We start from the raw sequence: 20,487 nt of genomic DNA on the forward strand, positions 1-20,487 counted from the left end.
TTTCTAAGATTTAACACTGCACTGTCCTAATTAGATAAGAATCTATTTTTCCCCCCTCATTCATTAGACTATAGCATATTTGGTATTATGTTTTGGCAATACATAAAATAAACTTCTCATTTGGAGCTAAGACACTAATTCCTGAGGTTCTGTAATTAGAATCTACTAGGCAACCGGTACACAATTCTCCACTGTATAACTAAGGAGACCAAATCGCTCTTAGAATCATAGATGATCTTAGACCTCTAATTTCTAAGCCTAGTACTTCCCAAACACAAGTAATTTACCGATTTCATAGTTGTTTTCCACATTCAAACTATACGTTTTCTCTTATCCATACTTCGTTCTTCCTTTATCTCAACTTTAAAAAATACTGAATAAATGTGTTTTGAAAGGAAATTTTACATAACTCCTTCAAACCACGGATCTGATGTATCTGTACATACATGTAACAAAAACATAACTATTTGAAACAATCTTTATCCATATACTATCTAGAATCAAGTCAGACCCCACTCACGGAAAGTGTCCCAGTTTTGGGACACAATGATTCAAGCTTGACTTTAATCTCTGTATCAGAACACTGGAACCCAGAGAAACAGCCCAGGAAGTCACAGAAACAGCTTGGGTCAAATTGATTGTGGTTGCAAAGCTTTATAAAATGCTCCAATTATTTAAAAAAAAAAAGTGCCTGGTTCTTTATCACTTATTGTGTGGACCTAGTTTAAGGTTTTTATATAGGTCACCCTGTTTCAGTTCTCTTTTCAAGCAACTAAACAAACGGGTGTATTAGCAAATCAGGGTGTAGCGATCCAGGATTAACTGCAGTGTTTAAAGAAATGTCACTGAAAACTTAGAAAAACATAAATTATCAAATTTTAAAGTAAGGCTGTGCATCCACAGAAAACAAGTTTCAACACCAGAAGGGAGGAAAGCAAGAGCTAAACTGTGCAATCCTACAATGGGGCAGCCCTATCAGACAGGAAGGGACAGAACACACAATTTCCTTTTGGAAAGAACAGCAAAAAGCAATTCGCATGCGTTTGAAACCCAAAAGATAGCAGCTCCTACACAGAATTTAATTATATGGGGAAAGACTACTGAGTACAACCAAATCGTTCTAATTCTTTCCAAATCCATTTTCCTGAGGGTTTTTTTCCTTTGGGATCTCATTAGCCGACCAAATTGACACAGAAACAATTTTGTTTGTTTGTTTTTAATTTAATGTAAGGAGAGAAAAACATTTAGGGTCCTTCCGATCAAGTCTCTCAGTGGATGCGAGGCTTGAATACAACTGGTTCTACATTTGGGAACAAGGGCCCTGGGGCTTTTCTTATCTGCTGCAATCAAAAGATGCCACCACTTTGAAAGGTTCCTCGTCCCTTACACAGCGCCCCTCGCTCTAACGACGCAGGACGCGGCCCGGGGTGTTCCTGCACCATCCAAGGGGCCTCGCCCTGCAGACCAAGGTCAGAGGCTCCGAGGAACAGGCGCTCGAGTTTTCCTCCGGCTTCCCAGCTCCTGGAAGGGAATCCGAGAAGCAACTCCCACCATCCACACCTGGGAGAAGGCTGCTTACAATACGGACCCGACCAAGGGGCCTCCCGCGGCCGACCAGCTTCCAACCAGGCCTTCCTTTGCGAACACGTCATTTTCCACAAAGTACAAACCAGAACCAAAAACTGTAAAGTCCGTAGGCGGCTGGTTCAAGGTCATACCGAAAGGTGCCTCGGGGGCCTTGGCCGGGAAGGATGAGGGAAGACCACCAGCAAAGCTCCGCGTTCAAGCTCTCGGGACGCCCCCAATGTTTCTCAACCCCCTCCCCCAAACTATTTTCTAGCCAGGAAAGTCCACATTTGTGGTCAAAATGAGACCCCGAGCTAGAAAGGCGGGGAGAGGTTAGCCCGAAAAAGCTCGCAGGAGCGTGTGCTGCTCTCCCTTGAGCTCCTCGGGGACCGAGGGGCGGCAAGGCCCCGAGGAGGAGGAGGAAAGGCCAGAGTTCGGGGGTCGGGACTCGGGGCGACACCATGAACGGGCCGGGGTCACCGAGGGTCCCTCCGCCGGCCGGATGGTCACGGCCGCGGCGCCAGGCCGAGAAGCCGGCTCGGGCCGCGGGTCCCGGGTCGGGAAGGCATCAACACTCACCCCTGGGCCCGCTGGAGGGTCTCGGGCGAGGGCCGCCGCCCGCCGGCTCCCGGGGCGTTCGGGTGGGCGCTCCCAAAGGCCGTTGGCCGAGCGCACCGAGGCGCCCGGTCAAAGCACCGGCCGGAGCGGCCCACAGCGGGCCGGCAGAGACGCGAGAGCGGCCGGGGCTGGCCCTTGCCAGGAACCGTAGCTGAGGCAGCTTCGTGGTCATGTGACACGGGGAAGGGCGGACGTGAGGCTCACGCACAGGAACGGGGGCAGTGCGACGGCGATACGGGGACATCTTTGTTGAGGGCAAAGAGCGCCAACCGCAGGCAACAAAGCAAGGGCGGTGCAAGTTGGCTTCAACGCTGAAACTTTATTGGAGTTGGTGATCTTCCAGACCCACGTGTTTACAAGGTAAATCTTCGGTAGCCACTTAATATGACTACTTTTCAGGACTATCTGCACCCAAATCTCTGTGGTGTGAGGCCTAATAATCTGTATATTTCGCCAATTCTGGTGGTGATCCACGCTCCAATTTTGATTTCTAGTCGAGCCCTCTAATTATTAGATGTCTTTCTTGAAAAACAGTGGCCCCTGCCCCGAGTGGCTCCTCCAATCCTTCAAGATGAGAATGCTGTTAAAAGAGAAGTTAGGACTCAAAGTAGTTAGCAGCCTTGTTTAGCTTTCGGAGAGCCCTCTCTGGATCTAAACCCCTAACTACTAACTTCGGGAAATTCAGTACCATACTCACCGACATTGGTACGGACTGAAGCCAAATCACGGAATATTTTATATGCCTGGATTTAAACAAACAGCCCAACAAGGACATACACATGAGTAGGGACTACTGTAGAATCTAAAGATATTCCAGAGATGTTACCATTCTTCAAAATAATTTGGAAAGCACTTTGAGAATTAATGTTCTTGGGACCCCTTCACAATACTGGCAAATCGTCCTTCCGTAAGAATAGATATAAATGTAAATAACACATCTGTTTAGTCTCATCCTGTCGCACTAGTTCTAGCCAATTCTTCATAAGTGTCCTTTTGGAGTTTTGATCCCAACAGAGTTTCAAGCTCAAATTTTCTCCCTCTTCCCAGTTCAGATACCTTCTCCTGAATTTTTTTTTTTTTTTTTTTTTTTTTGTTGTTTTTTTTTTTTAGTTCATGGCAAGATTATTTTTCCAGTCACCAAGTTTTAGTATATGTGCTGCCGAAGCGAGCACTCCAGTCACCAAGTTTTAAAACTCTGAAGCTCTGAAGTCATCTTTCACGGTCTCCCAAGCGCCCGCCCCCCGCTTCAGATTCCCTCATCTTCATACCAACTGTCCCCTTTCTCTGTCCATTCTTTTCCCCCTGCTAGACCATTACCCATCATCTGGGCTGATGACCTTTTAACTGGCCTCCCCGTCTCTACAATCATTTTTCCCCTCTAATTCTTACTAGAGGCTGGCAAAGAACCTCATTTTACAAACTGTGACATCCCAAATTTGAAGCCCTAGGTTGAAAAGAAATTGATGATTTATAGTTCTCTACAATTCAGGAGTCCATAACAGCAATCCAGTAATTTTTAAAAACACTTGAAATTATGAAATAGCCTGGCAAGGGCAGTATATGAGACACTAGACCTTCTAGGTTACCATTTATATGATCGTTTTCTTTCGTCAGAATCTTCACTGGCTCTTATACCAGCCAGGGAAGTACAAGTTCAACCTGGTATTTGAAAGTCTACCTAATATGGCCCTAACTCCTACTACTACACTTTATTTACCACTGTTTGTGTATGTATGCGTATGTGATGTTTCCATATACAGAGAATACATATATTCCATATGTTATGTATCCCATGTATATTCTTATATTCTATGTATTCTTGACCACGAATTATTCTCTGAGATAGCTCCATGCTTTCCTAACTGCCTACCCTTATCCATGCTGTTCCTGACACCTGGAATGCTATCGTGCCTTTGACGACCTTTTGCTTCTTGGAATCTTAACTAGCCTTAAAGGACCACCTAAAATATTCCTTGTTTTGTAATTATTTCCTGAAGCCTCCGATTTTTGAATCACTATTTGTTGTTTCTTGTAACACTTATCACATTCTGTCCAGTATTATAATTAATCTATGTATTCGCCTTATTTTTTGTTCCGTGTTGAGACCACAGATGAAGTTCTGTGTTTGAGACCAAGGTCTGTGTCTCCCTCATCCGGATGTCTTCTGTGGAGCCAAATATCTTGAGCATCGTGTAGGTCTTGGGTATAAAGTGATAAGACCCATTTCCTGGTTTGGCTGACAAACTGTAATTCACGATAATTCCAAAGCAACAGTTCTACAAAGTCTTTGAGCAATGTCAGCATTTTTACCTTAGAGTCTGCAAACACCCCGAGAGAGAAGGTCATATTTATGTGCATGTTTAAGATTTAGTCTGGTTATACAAAATCATTTACTTTTTACTCCGTGTTTGGTTGTTTCTCACTTTCCAGTAGGCAGAGCTGGGAATAGGGTGAGGTGACCTAGGCACTGTTAATACCCTGCGAGTGCCCTGTCAGTAGGTTGCTAAGAATCCATTAGAGACTGATCACTATCTTCCTTCCAAACAGGCTTGTAAGTAGAGAGAGAACGGCCACTGTCATTCAATCCTCTACTTGCCAGCAGTAAAAATAAGTTCATTTAAATAAACATTTGGTTTTTTTTTTTGCTCAAAATGTTTTCAGTTTAGATTTTTGGTCCAGTAAAGAGAATACTTCTAAAATATGTATTTGAGCAAGAATTTTCTTTGTCTTAGAACTATTACTCAGGATTCCTGTTCATTCACCTTCTTCCTTTGATTATTTTGATGGCCATTTAACACAGCCTGAAAGTTCCTTACTTAACAAAATTTCATATTTTGCATATGAAAAGCATTCCTCTTTACTGTTTCTTTACATTTAAAATTTTACGAATATGTTTCCTTGAATGAGGAGTATTTGTATTATCAATGGGAAACATCAAAACGTATGACCCATAATTTCGGTAATCTATACATTTTCTTAACTGATTTGTAAAAAATTTTTAAACACCCTAATAGAAAACGAGCAAAGATATGATCAGGCCCTTCATAGGAAAACAAAAACAAGCACTAATAAAAAATACTAATAACAAAGCAAATATTCATTGAATGTGACAAATCACTGGTAGTGAGAAGAATAGAAATTAAAATGGGATAGGCAAAATTGTAAAATAACAGCAATATCCAGAATTGGTAAAAGCGTAAGGAGATGGGTGTTTGCATTGTTGATAGAGCTTGAAATTCTCACAACCTTCCTGGAGAACATTTTGTACATATATCAAAGACCAAGATTGTGGGAGTCCTTTGATTCTATAATTTTCCTTCTAGAGATTGATCCTGAGGAAGTAACAGTAAAATTGAAATGAAATACTTACATAGGGGGTGCCTGGGTGGCTCAGTCAGTTGAGTGTCCAACTCTTGATTTCAGCTCAGGTCATGATCCCAAGGTCGTGGGATGGAGCCCCACGTTGGACTCCACACTGAGCATGGAACCTGCTTGAGATTCTCTCTCTCTGTCTCTCTCCCTCTCTCCTTTTCCCCCTCTCCCTCCTTCTGCCCCTCTCCCCTGCTTGTGTGCTCTCATTCACTCTCTCTCTAAAAATTAAAGAAAAAGGGGCGCCTGGGTGGCTCAGTCAGTTGAGCGTCCGACTTCAGCTCAGGTCACGATCTCGCGGTCCGCGAGTTCCAGCCCCACGTCAGGCCCTGGGCTGATGGCTCAGAGCCTGGAGCCTGCTTCCGATTCTGTGTCTCCCTCTCTCTCTGCCCCTCCCCCGTTCATGCTCTGTCTCTGTCTCAAAAATAAGTAAACATTAAAAAAATTAAAAATAAAATAAAATAAAATAAAAATTAAAGAAAAAAAAGAAATATGTACAATATATTCATAATAAAACTAAATCAAGTGTCCACCAATTGGGGATTCATCGACTTATGTAGTAAAGCCATGCAATGGACTATGGTGTAAATAATGATTACTTCTTGTCTATTGATGTGAAAATATGTCCATAAAGTATTAAGTTAAAAAAAATCTGGTAACAAAATAGCATGTTTTTATCCCAATTTTGTTTAAAAACATATTTACAGGGAAAAACTCTGGAAGGGCATATACCTTATTTATCTTGGGTGAGCGTGGCGGGTTAGATCATGGCAATTTTTATATTCTTCATAAGTTTGCATCATGTGTTGTTTTAACAGTGAATATATATTATTTTTACAACTCAGAAAATTATCTCCATTTTGAAAAAAATAAGACCAGATATCATTTTTTCAATTTTATTTTTAGACAATACAATAAAATAATTTTTAACTATAATTACAGAAATATTAGTACATTACAACATTGTAATGTTGTCAGGATATAATAATATAAAATATTCAATATATTTTAAATATATTTCATTTGGTTATAGAGTAAACATTAAATTAAGTTTAGTTGCAGTAAGTTACATTTGCTGCATAGAAAAATCGTTGTGAGTTAAATTAGCACTGAAATTCAAATTTAGCATTATTGTAATACTTTCATAAATAAGTTAATAATGTTTACCTTGCAAAAAGAGAGACCTCTGAGAAATCCATTATTTTAGCACACTGTGAAATTCCAAAGTTGAAGCCCCAATTTTAAAAGAAACAAGGTATTTACATTTTATCTACAAAGGTAAGTCTGCATAACACTGTAAGCTACTCCTAGGCATCTGGAAAGCGAGGCAGGGGAGCTGCGTTGCAGTGGTCAGTCTCAGACGTGTGACATATGACAGAGCAGCTGTTAATGGCTTCACTGGAATGTAAGGCTTTCTTTCGTACAGCCTGTCTTTGTCAGAAGTTAAACACTGATAAGCGGCCAGAGGAGAGGAGGCTTGGCTAAGCGGAGGCCAGTCCTTTGGCTGTAGCACCAATTTAGGGCTTTTCCGGATTAGTAAAATTAGCCGACCTTCAGGGCGTTGGTGACCTGGGACTTCAAAGAGAGGGACAGATGGAGCTATAGCAGCCAGCGGTGCCAGGTAACTGCCCGCAGAATCTTCTCTTGGCTGTTTGCCTCCAGCACTTGTTCTAACATGGAGTGCTTTGGCAATCGCCTGGAGTGCTTGTGAAAATTCACATTTCTGGGCCTTGCCCCCTAGAGTTTCTGATTCTGTAGGTCTGCGATGCCCTAAAATGGGCATTCGTAGCAAGTTCCCAGATGCTGCTGATGCAGCTGGTCCAGGGACCACACTTTGAGAACTACTGGCTTACAGAGGGTTTGTGGACGTCAGTTAGCCCTCTATGCCATTATTGTACGATTGGGACCGTAGGGTATTTGTAGAGCAAAAAAGTCTTAATATGAGGTGAGTCTACGTAAACTAAGTACAATGCACTTTATAATGTTCAAATGTACAAATGTCTTGATGGCAGGCATGTGAGCAGTGAAGGATGGGAACCACAGTCACAGTGTGTGCTGTCCCCTGCGGTCACACCTTCGCTTAGCGACTGAGACAGAAGCAATGACCTGAATTTGAACATCAGCACCACCGAGGCCACCTGGGGGGATCAAGAAGCATCTTCAGAACTTTGCCTCAGGATACCTGGCCTCCGATCCATCAGAGTGTCACCATCAAGTACCAGTGGGTTTTAGAGTTTTGCAGACCTTTGTTTTCTTAACATTGTTCCTACCTGGCTTCTGCAATGCCTAAGAGAAGCTAGAAATCCTGGGCTTTCCCTGGGCAAAGATCTTATTTGTAAACCTTTACAGAGATCTACTGAATTATGCTGATGGCATATAACAACAGTGAAGGACAGTGACAAAGGAAGAAAAGGGGGGAAAAAAACCCCAGCTCGGATATGTGGGAGTCTTAACGGCAGCAGTAGGTTCATTACCTCTTCTGGATTATCAGGTCCAAAGCAAGTCTCTTTTTCTCCCCCTTACTAGCTATAATGTAGCACCATGCCTGGGACATGGCTTGGTGCTGAATGAAATGCTTGTTCAGTTGAATTAAGTAACCTTGGGAATGTATCAACACACTGAAAAGCAAATTTTAAGACCTATATCTGCCAAACTATACAATTTGTACATTAAGATTTTTACACAACTCTTTCCACATAGTTGGTAAGAATATGTAATATAAAACACATTTTTTTTTTTTTTTTTTTTTTACAAAAAAAAAAGAATTAGAGAAATAGCCAGGGAATTAATCTGGAAATGCCCAGGTTAAATGGACTATGAATGGATCACAGCAAAGGAAAAATACCTGGAGCCCGATTAGCCAACAAATGTCTTAAGTTTTCTGACCATCTATAGGGATGGGGTTAAAGTGCACATTGAAGAAGTAGCGTCCTTGTTATTTGTGTGGGTGAGCTGGTAAAAAGGAAGTGAGATACATCGCAGAGTATGTGTATAACATCAGCCTATTAAAATTAATTCAGTAAGGGTAACCATGGGAACACAAGCAGGTCGCACTGCTGCAGTGAAATGAATTCAATGGAAAAACAGAAAAAGCTTTAAAAAAATATGAAACCCCCTTTTGGCCTTAGGGAAACCCCCTTTGGCCTTAGTCTTGGGTACCTTTGAAAGAGCCCTAGAATATCCATGAACCTTAGTTCGGTTCTGGTTTCCTCAGGCCTTAGGTTACTGAACGGGTCTGAAAGTACAGTACAATTCATGCGGCTCTATTACTCCACGTGCCCCCATCTCCTTCGTGTCCCAGGGGCTAAAGTTTTAGGGAGGGGTTGGTGGCACAATCTCAAAGCGATTTAGCCTCCCTGAGTCGCAAAGACTGGGCCAGAAGGGGGCAAATCCAGTTAACTTGTGGCATCAAACTTTATACACTCGCCATGGAGCTAGTGCACCGGATACAAATGGAAGATGATCTCAGTGGTATTTTTGGCCAAGTCTGCCTTGCCACGGGAAACTCTGCAGGATCGCATATTTAGATACCCGGATGGCAGAGCTGACGTAGAAGAAATGCTTTGTTGTGTGGGGAAACAAATAGAAACTTTGTAGTAAGTCATCACAGAACCACATTGTTTGGTTAGCGAAAACTTCCCAAATAAATGCATATTCTGCACCATTACTTGGTTATTTAGGACAAAAAAGAACAGTTCTGTTTTCTTCATTGTCTTCTCTTCATGCACACCCGACAGCGACTTATTATCTTTTCTAACTCCCCAGCTTTCATAGTTGATGGAATAGGTTTTCTGAAATAAAAGCAAAAAACAAAAAAAAAATCTCATCAATATAGATAAAAAGGGAATATTTGCTGGCTTTGAGGTTTGTTAACTATTGGAGCTTATCAAATTCTATTACAGGAGGTATGTTGTTGCAACATTTTATAATGTTGTTGACATTTTATAATTTAGTTGTGTTTCAGCAGCAGTAAGGAAACCTAGGCTGCGATGCAAACTTACAAATCCTCTGTTTTGTAATAAAAACCACGCTTACCATTTAAATAGTCTATATTACTCATAAGTCTGCCAGTGCAGTAAGTTAACAGTAGCAGATCGGTTAGTGGTTTTGTTCGTCACTTGCTAAAAGTTTATATACAAATGTTAAATATGTTTGGTGGTGACAGAAATCACATTTTGGGGGTCTTTATTGGTGCAGTAGTACAAAGCCATGGCTATTTGTTCACTGTAGGACACTTGTCACTGCGAGTGCCAAGCTAAACTGGATTTTGTTGGCATGAGATCTTTCCGATGTTCATCATCAACACCCAGGTAACGAAAATCTAACAGGGCAACCTCTGAATAGGTCTGTGATTGAGTCATCAGGTTAAACTTGACTTTGAATAGTTACCTGAACATTCTTTTGGGGTTTAATGAAGCCAACCAGAAACTGTAGGAATTTGAATAGTAGTTGCACGTTCCTCTTCCATGACATTCTATAAATGGACTGGCTCGGAATTCTTCCAGACAGGACCCGGGGGATGCCAGAGCCTGACCTGCGCCCTCAGAACCTGCACTTGTGAACTGTCAAGGTAAAAATCTCTGAATAAGAATTCTGTGCATGGCGTTCAAGTTTTCAATGCTCTACTCTTGGGGGGGTAATAGACAATAAGAAAAGAAAATAGCATGAACTAAACTTCTTATGCTTCGTTACCCAGATTTGCTAATACTCTAGCTACCTTCCAAGTTGAGGGACAGTCATCAAAAAGAAAGCAAAAGCAATTTATTCTGCCTGGAATGCACCTTTTCCTCAGCTAGCTTGTTCTCAGAGTTCAGGGATCTGCTTAAATATAATCTGAAGAAGGCTTTCCTTGACGTTGTCCCTTTCACAATCTCTCTCCTTATCTTTCCTTATTTCCCTTATAGTACTGATCACCCTCTGAACTCGTCACTATGTTTTCAATAAAGAAGAGGGGATAATGGATCCTAAATGATGCTACAGAAAACATGAATAACCACCCACCACATATGTGCAGCTAGCACAATCACTGATGGTCAGTCCATAGATTTCTTCATTTAGCACTTAGATCTGGGGAATCTCTTTAAAAGCCTTTTTCTCTTAGTTCCTGTCTTCATAGGAATGTCAAAGGGCACAGTGTAAGGCAATAAGATTTTGGAGCAGACAGACTCAGGTTCAGATCCTAGCTTTACCACTTACTAGTTGTGAGACCTTGGGGAAATTACTTCGTTCTTATTTATAAAACTGCAGATAATAGAAACTACCTTTAGGGTTTCCATAAGGATTACAGAAGATCTATCTATATAAAACAGCTGCCAGGTAAAAATATAGGCATTCCGTTACTAATATGGTATTACTCTTCACCTAAATGTCTTATTTAGAATTTGTGGATGAAGTCATTTTTTTTAATGCTCCTTTATTTACAAAAAAACCCCAACTTGCTTTTAAAAAAAGTATCTTTCTAGATTTTCAAGCAAATGTCCATGGCACGCTGTGTCCATTGACATCAGGCGGCTTCATTCCCCGGCGGCCGCCTTTCACCCAGTCCAACGTAAGATTCTAGGGGCAATCTTTACTATGACTTTGCTGTTCTTTCCTCCTTACCATGATAAAAGAGAATCCTTTCCAGAGAGAAATCCAGCCATGAGGACAGGAGGGAATGTCAGTGGTTTGGCTGTGGATAGCTATGGCCATCGCAGGACCTTCACAGACGGTGCATCTGTAACACGAAATGAAGAATGTGGCATCCCCGCTCTCACGCACTGCGATGTACTTGCTGCCCTACGTTCCGTTACAAGTGAAGTGACTGACCTGGTCCCATCACAAAGCTAAGGGATTAGATTTTTACCTGCTAATATAAGGCTCCAGGGCCCTGCCAGTAATTGGAGCCATGTCCATTGGCATCAGAGCTGGTGTTGACAGCCAGTATGAATAATCATTTCGAGATGCAAAATTGCATACGTCATTGATGTTACAGAACAAGAATGGCATTGTGGTAAATCGCTGCAGGCAGCTGCCAAGAGTTCCTGATGAAACATTAGACTGAGTATCACTGTCAGTAAATTAAAATCATTTTGAGTATCCTTGCTAGCTAGAGGCTGATTAAAACAACCTATGGCAAAAATGAGAAAGGCAACACAAAAGAGTTACTTGCAGAATGTGTTATTTGCAAAGTTTTAACAGTGACAGAAATCAAAGATCCAATAAGCAAACACATCTTCCTTCTCCCACCCTTAAAACTTCCTGGGACCCTTTCTAATGAGCCTAGCACTTGAGGACTGGTAGAGGTCTGTTGGAAAAATGTCTTTTACTTCAAAATATTCCCAGTTCTTCCTACGTGTATAATAGCAAATAACTAGACAAAGCTTGAGAACAGATGCTACTTGTAAGACTCAGAAGCAAACGTGATTTCAGTGAAAATTGTTCGCATTCAACAGGACGAGCTAGATCAACATTTCACAAGCAAGGCTCTTTCCAGGGCTTCACGTTTCCAGAATGAAAATTAGACGTTAGGCCTGTGTTGTCTTATTCACGGTCTTCAAGGAGTGCTGTCAGGCACTCAGGGTTGTTTACACTTAGCTTCAGAGAGAAGTACCCCATGCTATGAAAATTGACCATCTGTATATGGAAGAAAATGACTGAAAACAAGGACTGGGACATTACCCAGGTCTTGTCCGTGGGCTTGTTCATTTCCTTGTACAAAAAGAAGAGAGAACCCACTATAGAGCGGCTGTGTGCCTTCTGGGCAGGAAGGGATGGCTGTGGTCTGACTGTGCCTGGTGAAGATGAAGCCTCTCATGGTTGTTGCAGTTGTGGGTGGTCCAATGTCTCCAGGTTTGCCCTTCAAGCCTGGCAGTCCATCCAAACCTGGGGGTCCTTTAACAAACATGGTATACATGTTGCAATACAAACAAAACCTCAAACTCATTTTCCGGAAGTACTGATTTAAATGTTTATGTATATCTGTTAAGCCCCTCTGTAAAGGAGTCCTAAAAAAGAGGGGCTTACAAAATGGCCAAACAGTATTAAATGTCCACTAGTTTATCACACGATGCCTTATAAATATTTGTGTATATTGCATGATGAGTTTTTGAGATCAGGTCTTTTTTTCCCCTCCCCCAATTTTTTTAATGTTCATTTATTTTTGAGAGAGAGAGACAGACAGAGAGAGAGAGAACAAGTGGAGCAGGGGCAGAGAGAGAGGGAGACACAGAATCACAAGCAGCCTCCAGGCTCTGAGCTGTCAGCACAGAGCCCGACTCGGGGCTCGAACCCATGAACCGTGAGATCATGACCTGAGCCAAAGTTGGACACTCAACCAACTGAGCTACCCAGGCGTCCCAAGATCAGGTCTTTTTTATCTTTGCATTCTGCGGTGTCCAGCACGGTGGCCTGCATCTGATAGGTCTTAGGTACATTTTTTTTTCGGTACCAATGAATGTATTCTACAATGTGGGTAAATAAGTTAAATCAAATATCTATATTTTGGAAGTCTATTCAAGGAGGTACTTTTGATAAAGTCACTAAACATTCATGGACAATATTGAAAGTTCTTTTTAAAAGTTGCAAACTTCAAGGAAGTTTTTAATTAGTAAGGCAAATAGAATGGAAAAGACTGTGTTAAGGGTTAGTTTTTAAAATTTATATGAGCTTAAGGCAAAGTAAGTAATTTGTATACTTTTTTTCCCCTCTGCACTTAGAGTAAGGCACATTTGTCACTTTCTATTATTATTTTTTTGGTAATCTCTCCACCCATTGTGGGGATCAAACTCACGACCTCGAGATCAAGAGTCGCATGCTCTTCTGACTGAGCCAGCTAGGTGCCCCAACTTGTCACTTTCTAAGTAAGTACTGGAGAAGTATCCTTTCCCTCCGTCGTCGTGTTCTTTACTCTCCCTTTCTTCATCAAATAGCTATTATTGATGATACTGGCACCTGCTTCCATCCCCGCTTTGCCCCTGATCCATTTCCACTCTACCCTAAGCTCTACCCAACCCACCTTGGGTCCTAAAGAAATACAGAGAGGGTTGGATTTGGGGCCCACGAGTCAAGGGAGGATTGTTGTTTCCCACAAACAACCATGCTATGGTGCCAGGCAGCACCCCAGTATAGTCTCTGCTTGGAAGTCCATGCTGCTCATGAGGATTGGTTAAAGCCCAAGATTATATTTTTTTCCAGTCTCCCCACCATCCCTGTCTTGTCCGGGAGCCTTGGTTTGTTCTTTGAAGTTAAAAAGAAGCCATATCTAAATCTGTCTATGTCTCATGTCTTACTGGAGTAGTCCAAAAGTGTATGTTTTTAATATATCCAGATAGAGAAGATACACATTCTTTACTTTTCCCCACATCTGTCCTCATTCCCAGAGAGCTATAATTGGCCACAAGCAAACGATGCCTTGAGGTCCCTGCACAGGAATTTTGATTAGGTGAGTATGACAGAAATTAAGGTGAGCTGCTGTACAACTATGCACGATCAACGATATTCTGCATTTCTGAGCGAGAGGCTGGGCTCTCGGCTTATACCTGTGTTACTTAACTCTTAGATCCTTATCCTTCTTTTAAATGTTTATTTATTTTGAGAGTGAGAGTGAGAGCATGAACAGGAAAGGGGCAGAGAGAGAGAGAGAATCTCAAACAGGCCCTGCACTGTAAGTGCAGAGCCCGGCGTGAGTCTTGAACTCAACTGTGAGATCATGACCTGAGCCGAAATCAAGAGTCAGACACTTAACTGACTGAGCCACCCAGGCGCCCTTACTTGTCAGCAAGTTTAAATCCTTGAGGGGTATAGCATCACACAGGTTCTGTGGCCAGTGGCTTTAGCAGGAAGGTTGCTTTGGAATTTGGCATAAGCCATGCCACTGTTTCCAGGATGCCTCTGGTTTTATTGGGTTTGCCACGAGGAGTCACCGTGCTTTGCTTTGTGCACATAAGCACGTCTCTTGCCCTGATAGCATTCAGTCGCGTCTCCAGCATAAACACCTTCAATTTTAAGAACCGTGTGCTCCCTCTGGTTCCAGAGACCCTGCTTACAGCCAGCAAAAATGGCCTTGGACCACAGCCTTCCACACCTATTTGTCATTTTAGGAGTCCTGTTACCAGCAGGCCCCACTTATTTGCCCTTTAAGTTCAGCAACAGGACCTTCCTTCACCTCCACTAGACTAATTGGAGAGGGCCTTCTTCAGGATACACATGAATTGTTCAGCCATGTGGTATTCAAGAATGGTATAGCTTAAAGATGGCTTTTCCTAGGGGCGCCTGGGTGGCTCAGTCAGGTAGGCTTCTGACTTTGGCTCAGGTCATCATCTCATGGTTCGTGAGTTCGAGCCCCGCATCGGGCTCTGTGCTGACAGCTCGGCGCCTGGAGCCTGCTTTGGATTCTGTGTCTCCCTCTCTCTCTGCCCCTCCCCTGCTCACACATATACTCTCTCTCTCAAAAATAAATAAACATTAAAAAAATTAAAAAGAAAGATGGCTTTCCTAGATAAAGATACTAAGTTGTTCTTCTATTCATATCAAGATAGTATTTTTTATAACTATATGCTTACATGTTACTTCTCTAGATACTATTAAATAGTACTCCTATAAATAATTAAAAACAGTATTGGCCTTTCCAAAAATAGAATTAGTGCTTTATGAGGTCTATTTGTCCTCAGACTAAAAATTTGGTGGACACTTGCCCAGTTGAGAGATAGGAAGGATGGTGTATTCCAATAATTCTTGGTTTTTCATCTTCTTCCAAATGAACGTTTTGTCCCTGGCTTTTAATGCAAATGACAAAACTGAAAGACGTGGATGACTCTTACAGTCACATATTTAAAGGCGACTTCTCTGGATATTGAAACAGCAGTCAGTGAAGAGAAGGGAATAGAAGAAGCCAGCCATTCGTTTACCTTGCTCTCCTTTACAGCCTTTGTTGCCTTTTTCTCCAATTGGCCCAGGAGTTCCCGGCCTTCCATCCTTGCCTGGTTTGCCTCTTGGCCCACAGGGTCCTACGCAAAAAACCAACACTGTGTTGAATGGTTCATACAGGAAAAAACAGGGGTGGCCAGTCATCCCAGATATGTGGGACTTCTCCAGTTTCGGCAACGAAAGTCTTACACGCTGAACCACGGACAAACTCGGACAGTTGGTCATCCAACTTGTTACATCCTACTTCTCAGGGGGGAAAAAGAACCCTCAAGAACGGACTAGAAACATAGGAGACAACAATGGTTTAAAATTGTGCTGCCATTTTGCTTCACCCTCTTCCAGAATTTGCTATGCCCTTGTACTGATCAACGTAATAAGTCATGTCTCTTTTATATCACAGAAGCAATTCAGGCAACCTTAGAACGTAACAATTCCATTCAGAAGTCTATTACAGTATGCTAACCCTATACAGAGGGGTTAGTTCAATTTCCATACACCAGTACTTTGATAAGATTTCATAAGATTAAGCATATATTTGCATTTACTACTCTTCCAAATGCTCTCCAAAGTGTGAGAAAACTACACACGCATAGAACTCAGGTTTATTCAGGTAATCGTTTTCAAATAAGAGCTCTAAGACCAATGGTTGTCACAGAAGATAGAATTAATACTTGATCTTAATGAAAAAAAAAAAAAAACCCGTAAGTGCCTAAAGTGTATTTGCTTAAGCTTATACACTGCACAACAGGTTTCAATAGAGTCAATATTTCCAATAGACTCTATAGTGCTTGCTTCCAAAGCGCTTTGTAGGTATTTTGGTTCAACCACTTGCTCGTAATCCATGTCAATACAGTCAGTTCCACACCTAGGATTCCTGGTGGCCCCGGTGGCCCAGGCTCTCCTTGCATCCCTGGTTCTCCAACAGGTCCAGGTGGCCCTGGGCTTCCCGGAAGGGAGATGATCTTAACTGTGCCAGGGCCTCCACGTATACCTATTGACATGAGCAGAGGAAAACGATGGGTTCACTGATGAGCTACCCTTTCTTCATGAAGAGCAATACTAAGGAGAATAATATTTACCGGGTGGTCCTTTTGGCCCAATTTGCCCTGGAGGTCCAACTGGTCCCAGAAATCCTGGATTACCCTTCTCCCCTTATAAAAAAAAAAAAAAAGGCAATGTGATTCCATGTAGAACAGTGGGTTTCCCAGCTCTTGAGGTTTATGATCAACTGTAAGGACAGACATTGGGAGTTAGGACTGGAGGTGATGGGGCTCTGTGACAATGGGTACAACTTCTGGCATTTTATTTGGACCCAATCAATCATGCTTAATGTTTATTTAAAAATATATTCTAGAAGTAGGCATTAAGATTTTGTATTTTAGTATTGAAGGGGAAGAGTTCATAAAGTTCACTGTTTCCATTCAGAAACGAATTTAATATTTAAGGTAAAGTATGAAGTGACATTAAACCTATTTTAGTGCTTACATCAATTGTCACAGTTATCTACTTTCTTAGCTTATTTCTCTAGCTTTATTAAGAGCCCATTAGTTATATTAGGGATTCTCATGAACACATATGGAATATTTGCTTTCATGTAAACTATCAAAATGGTATGCTTTCTCTCCCAGTCTTTGACATGAATAAAAGTTTACAAAGAATCACTGATTTGGAGAAATACTTTTTTTTTAATCTTTATTTATTTTTGAGAGACAGAGTGCGAGCAGGGGAGGAGCAGAGAGAGGGGGAGACACAGGCTCCAGGCTCCGAGCTGTCAGCACAGAGCCTGACGCGGGGCTCGAACCCATGAACCGTGAGATCATGACCCGAGCCGAAGTCGGATGCTCGGTGTCCCTGGGGAAATACTCTTTTTAAAAATCTTGAAATAATATAGGCATTATGTCTGATTTCTTAGAAAGACTTTAATACTAAAGATGGTATTTATGGAAGCAATACAATCAAATAGATTATCAAAAGTTAACTGGAAACTACACTCTAAATTATCCACTTGGTATCAGAACCTCAGGAAGATGTCCATATTTATTTAAACACATCAGAAGAAGCCTAACTGTTTTTCCTTTTGAGGATTAAAAATTTTCATGTTCCAAAATCTAAGAGAAAAATGGAGTATGTTTCATGGAACACATTTCAAAAGAACGCATTTTTTGACTCTCCCCTCTAAATAGCTCTAAATATTTCACCAGGACGTTTCTTTCTTTAGTGGGGCCCTTGTATAATTTTTCCAATCTTAGATATTCCTGTTCTGGGAGGTGGGGAGTGACAGGTGGGACACATGGTGCCCAGGCTGCCCTGTTCGCCCCCCCCCCCCGTGTTCACCCTCCCCCACCATGTCTACTGGGACTCCTTGGAATCATCTGCTTTGATTTATTCTTAACGAATTTGCTCCTTGGAGAGTCAGTGGTTGAAAGTACCGAACAGGCTAGGCTCTCTTTGAACTCCACCTTGTCCTCCCTTGGACCCGGAAAGGGTTTACCTTTGTGAAAGTGTGGCCTTGTTCCTTTTGGCTACACTCACTACTTACTGTATAGTCTGTGATAATAGATTCCCTACTGTACAGAAGCAGTGACAAAGGATTTAATCAGTGAAGACAACAAATATAATATCCAAAGCCTTATTTAAGGTCATAGCATCCTTATGGAAGATTTGAGAAATATTTTCTGAAACCTGACATTTAGATTTTTGTGCATGAAAATTTTACACTTACGACCCCCCGGATTATATTTCTCTTCTGATTATCATGCATGTGCCAAAAAACCAAATACTTAAATCTCACGCAGAACACTTTACTTACCCTCCCCCATTAACAGTTTGGTAAATATTTGTTTCGATTTTCAGCTTTTTAACATTATAACACACACACAAGTGAAAATAAGCAACTTCAAAGCAATAGCGTTGATATTGATGTAGTTCCCCATCCCCAACCCAACACACATCGGTATTCTCCCCAACATACATCAGTATTTCAGCGGTCACCACTTTAAACTGTTTATTTTTTAGTTTTTCTACAGTTTCCATCCTTAAGGCGTGAATTTAGTGTTTAAGACCCCTGGGGCTGGGTTCTGGTGGTCTTCCTTCTTTACTCATAACCAAGGTCCTATTTGCACCCTGTCTGTGATGACTGGAGGAGTTCAGTAAACATTTGTGTGCCCTAAAATATAAATCACAATCATCGTCTTTGTATCCAAAGAGTAGTGCACAAAAACAGTACCTTTTACCCCTGGAAATCCATGGAATCCCGGATCACCTCTGAGCCCTGGCAGACCTGGGGCACCTGGTGCTCCCTATAGTTCAGATAAAAGGGAGCAGTACCAAAGACAAAATTTTAAAAATCACAATTGTCACTGTAGTCCTTTTTTTCTTTTTAAGCAAATAGGATATAATACGTTGGGTCAGAATGAACTGAGGTCCACAGATACCATTTTTACCTTCCAATCCAATCCTCCTATAGTTCCTCTGCCACCTAGATCTCTCCTGAGGACTATCATTTTCTTTTTCTTTTTTAAAAAAAATTTTAAGTTTATTTATTTGAGAGAGGGGGAGAGCATGCACACAAGTTGGGGAGAGAGAGAGGAGAGAAAGAGAGAGAGAGAGAGAGAGAGAGAGAGAGAATCCCAAGCAGACTCTGCACTGTCAGTTCAGTGCGGGGCTTAATCTCAAGAACCATGACATCATGACCTGAGCCGAAACCGAGTCGGACGCTTAACCGACTGAGTCACCCAGGCGCCCCGGGACTATCATTTTCAATAACACAGAAGCAAAAACTGCCCTCACGGTCAAGAGCAAGCACAACTTCTGGGTGTTAATGTCTGTTGTAGGAGTGTGGAATACAACTTAATATTCTGTATCCTACATGGACCTGACCAGTATTTGGAGACCTTTCGGGAAGAGCAGGCACTGGATTGCCAGAATGAAAATTGTAATTTTTGTTTGTAATTTTTGCAAAGACAACAGAGCCCATATTGAATTGTAGCACCCACCATCATTGAAACTAAGTTGGCAGAGTTATAAATTACTCCCGGCCCGAGTGGTGGTGGAAGTAAGGTGTCCAGGGATTGGGACCATGAAAGGGTTATCCGGGACACTTTGACATGCACTTTTGGCAAGGATGCAGGTGATCTGCCCAGGAGACGCTCCCTCTTTGGCCTCATTCTTGCCCTTGTAGCCATGGAATGCTCAAGCAAGGCCACAGGAGAAGGGGCAAGGGATCAGAGCTTCAGAAAGGAGCTACATGTCAGAACATAAGTGACATCTATTACACTGTCCATATGAATGGAAACAATACTATTACTTGAAAACAAGGAACTGAAGGTCATTAAAAATGCCAAGAACAAAACTGGCCTCTAAACCAAATGTCTTTAGAGCAAGAAGACCAAAGAAGGAAAAATCCTGTACCTTGGGTCGGGTGGTGTCAGGTGCAAAAAGGCGGCAGAGAAAATGGAACCACCTGGTCAAGGACTCTCAGGCTCCTGAGTCTGGCCTGTTGTCCAGAAGCAGAGGTAATCAGGGAGGAGGGGCAGATGCCAGGCCCCGCCCTCGGGTGAGGAGGGCACAGCTCCATGCAAGGAGAGGATTGTTAAGGGCACAGAGCCAGTTTAGGCATCCATCGAGAAGAATTATATTTCTTTATTTTTTTTAGTTTTTTTAAATTTTATTTTAGAGAGTACTTGTGTAAGCAGGGGAGAGGAGCAGAGGGGCAGGGTGGGAGACAGAGAGAGAGAGGGAGAGAGAGAGAACCTTAAGTAGGCTCCATACTCCGAGCCTGACGCCAGGCTCAATCTCACAAACTTGGGATCATGACCTGAGCCGAAACCAGGAGCTGGACATTCAACTGACTGAGCCACCCAGGTGCTCCAAGAAGAATTATCTTTCCAGTGCAAATGTAGAAGCCCTGACTGACCTTGAAAGCACCAGAGGACTTAAGAGAGATCGCATTTCCAAACAATACGTTCCGCAGCCCAGTGTCCTTGGAAGGACTTTCTCTGTGATTTTAGGATCAGTGTTTGCCACTTT

The 20,487-nt window shown here is 42.1% G+C and overlaps 1 protein-coding gene and 1 long non-coding RNA gene across 2 annotated transcripts in view; one reads left to right on the forward strand and one right to left on the reverse strand.

The window, feature by feature from the left end:
* Positions 1–2,274: 2,274 nt before the first annotated feature.
* On the forward strand, positions 2,275–15,575 carry LOC125911122 (uncharacterized). The gene is made up of 4 exons (XR_007454259.1): positions 2,275–2,544; positions 7,566–13,394; positions 13,914–13,975; positions 15,489–15,575. It is a non-coding gene; the product is annotated as an uncharacterized LOC125911122 (long non-coding RNA).
* COL4A3 (collagen type IV alpha 3 chain) overlaps positions 9,257–20,487 on the reverse strand; it is a 133,304-nt gene continuing 122,073 nt past the window's right edge. The window contains exons 44-52 of the mRNA XM_049614795.1: positions 18,686–18,758; positions 16,539–16,610; positions 16,325–16,450; positions 15,441–15,539; positions 12,214–12,426; positions 11,399–11,576; positions 11,155–11,269; positions 9,943–10,115; positions 9,257–9,344 (exon numbers count right to left, since the gene is read on the reverse strand). Coding sequence (XP_049470752.1) covers positions 9,260–9,344; positions 9,943–10,115; positions 11,155–11,269; positions 11,399–11,576; positions 12,214–12,426; positions 15,441–15,539; positions 16,325–16,450; positions 16,539–16,610; positions 18,686–18,758 — 1,134 coding nt within the window. The 3' untranslated portion in view covers positions 9,257–9,259. The remainder of the gene's footprint in view (positions 9,345–9,942; positions 10,116–11,154; positions 11,270–11,398; positions 11,577–12,213; positions 12,427–15,440; positions 15,540–16,324; positions 16,451–16,538; positions 16,611–18,685; positions 18,759–20,487) is intronic.

Source organism: Panthera uncia, assembly GCF_023721935.1.
Source record: "Panthera uncia isolate 11264 chromosome C1 unlocalized genomic scaffold, Puncia_PCG_1.0 HiC_scaffold_3, whole genome shotgun sequence".
Taxonomy (NCBI): domain Eukaryota; kingdom Metazoa; phylum Chordata; class Mammalia; order Carnivora; family Felidae; genus Panthera; species Panthera uncia.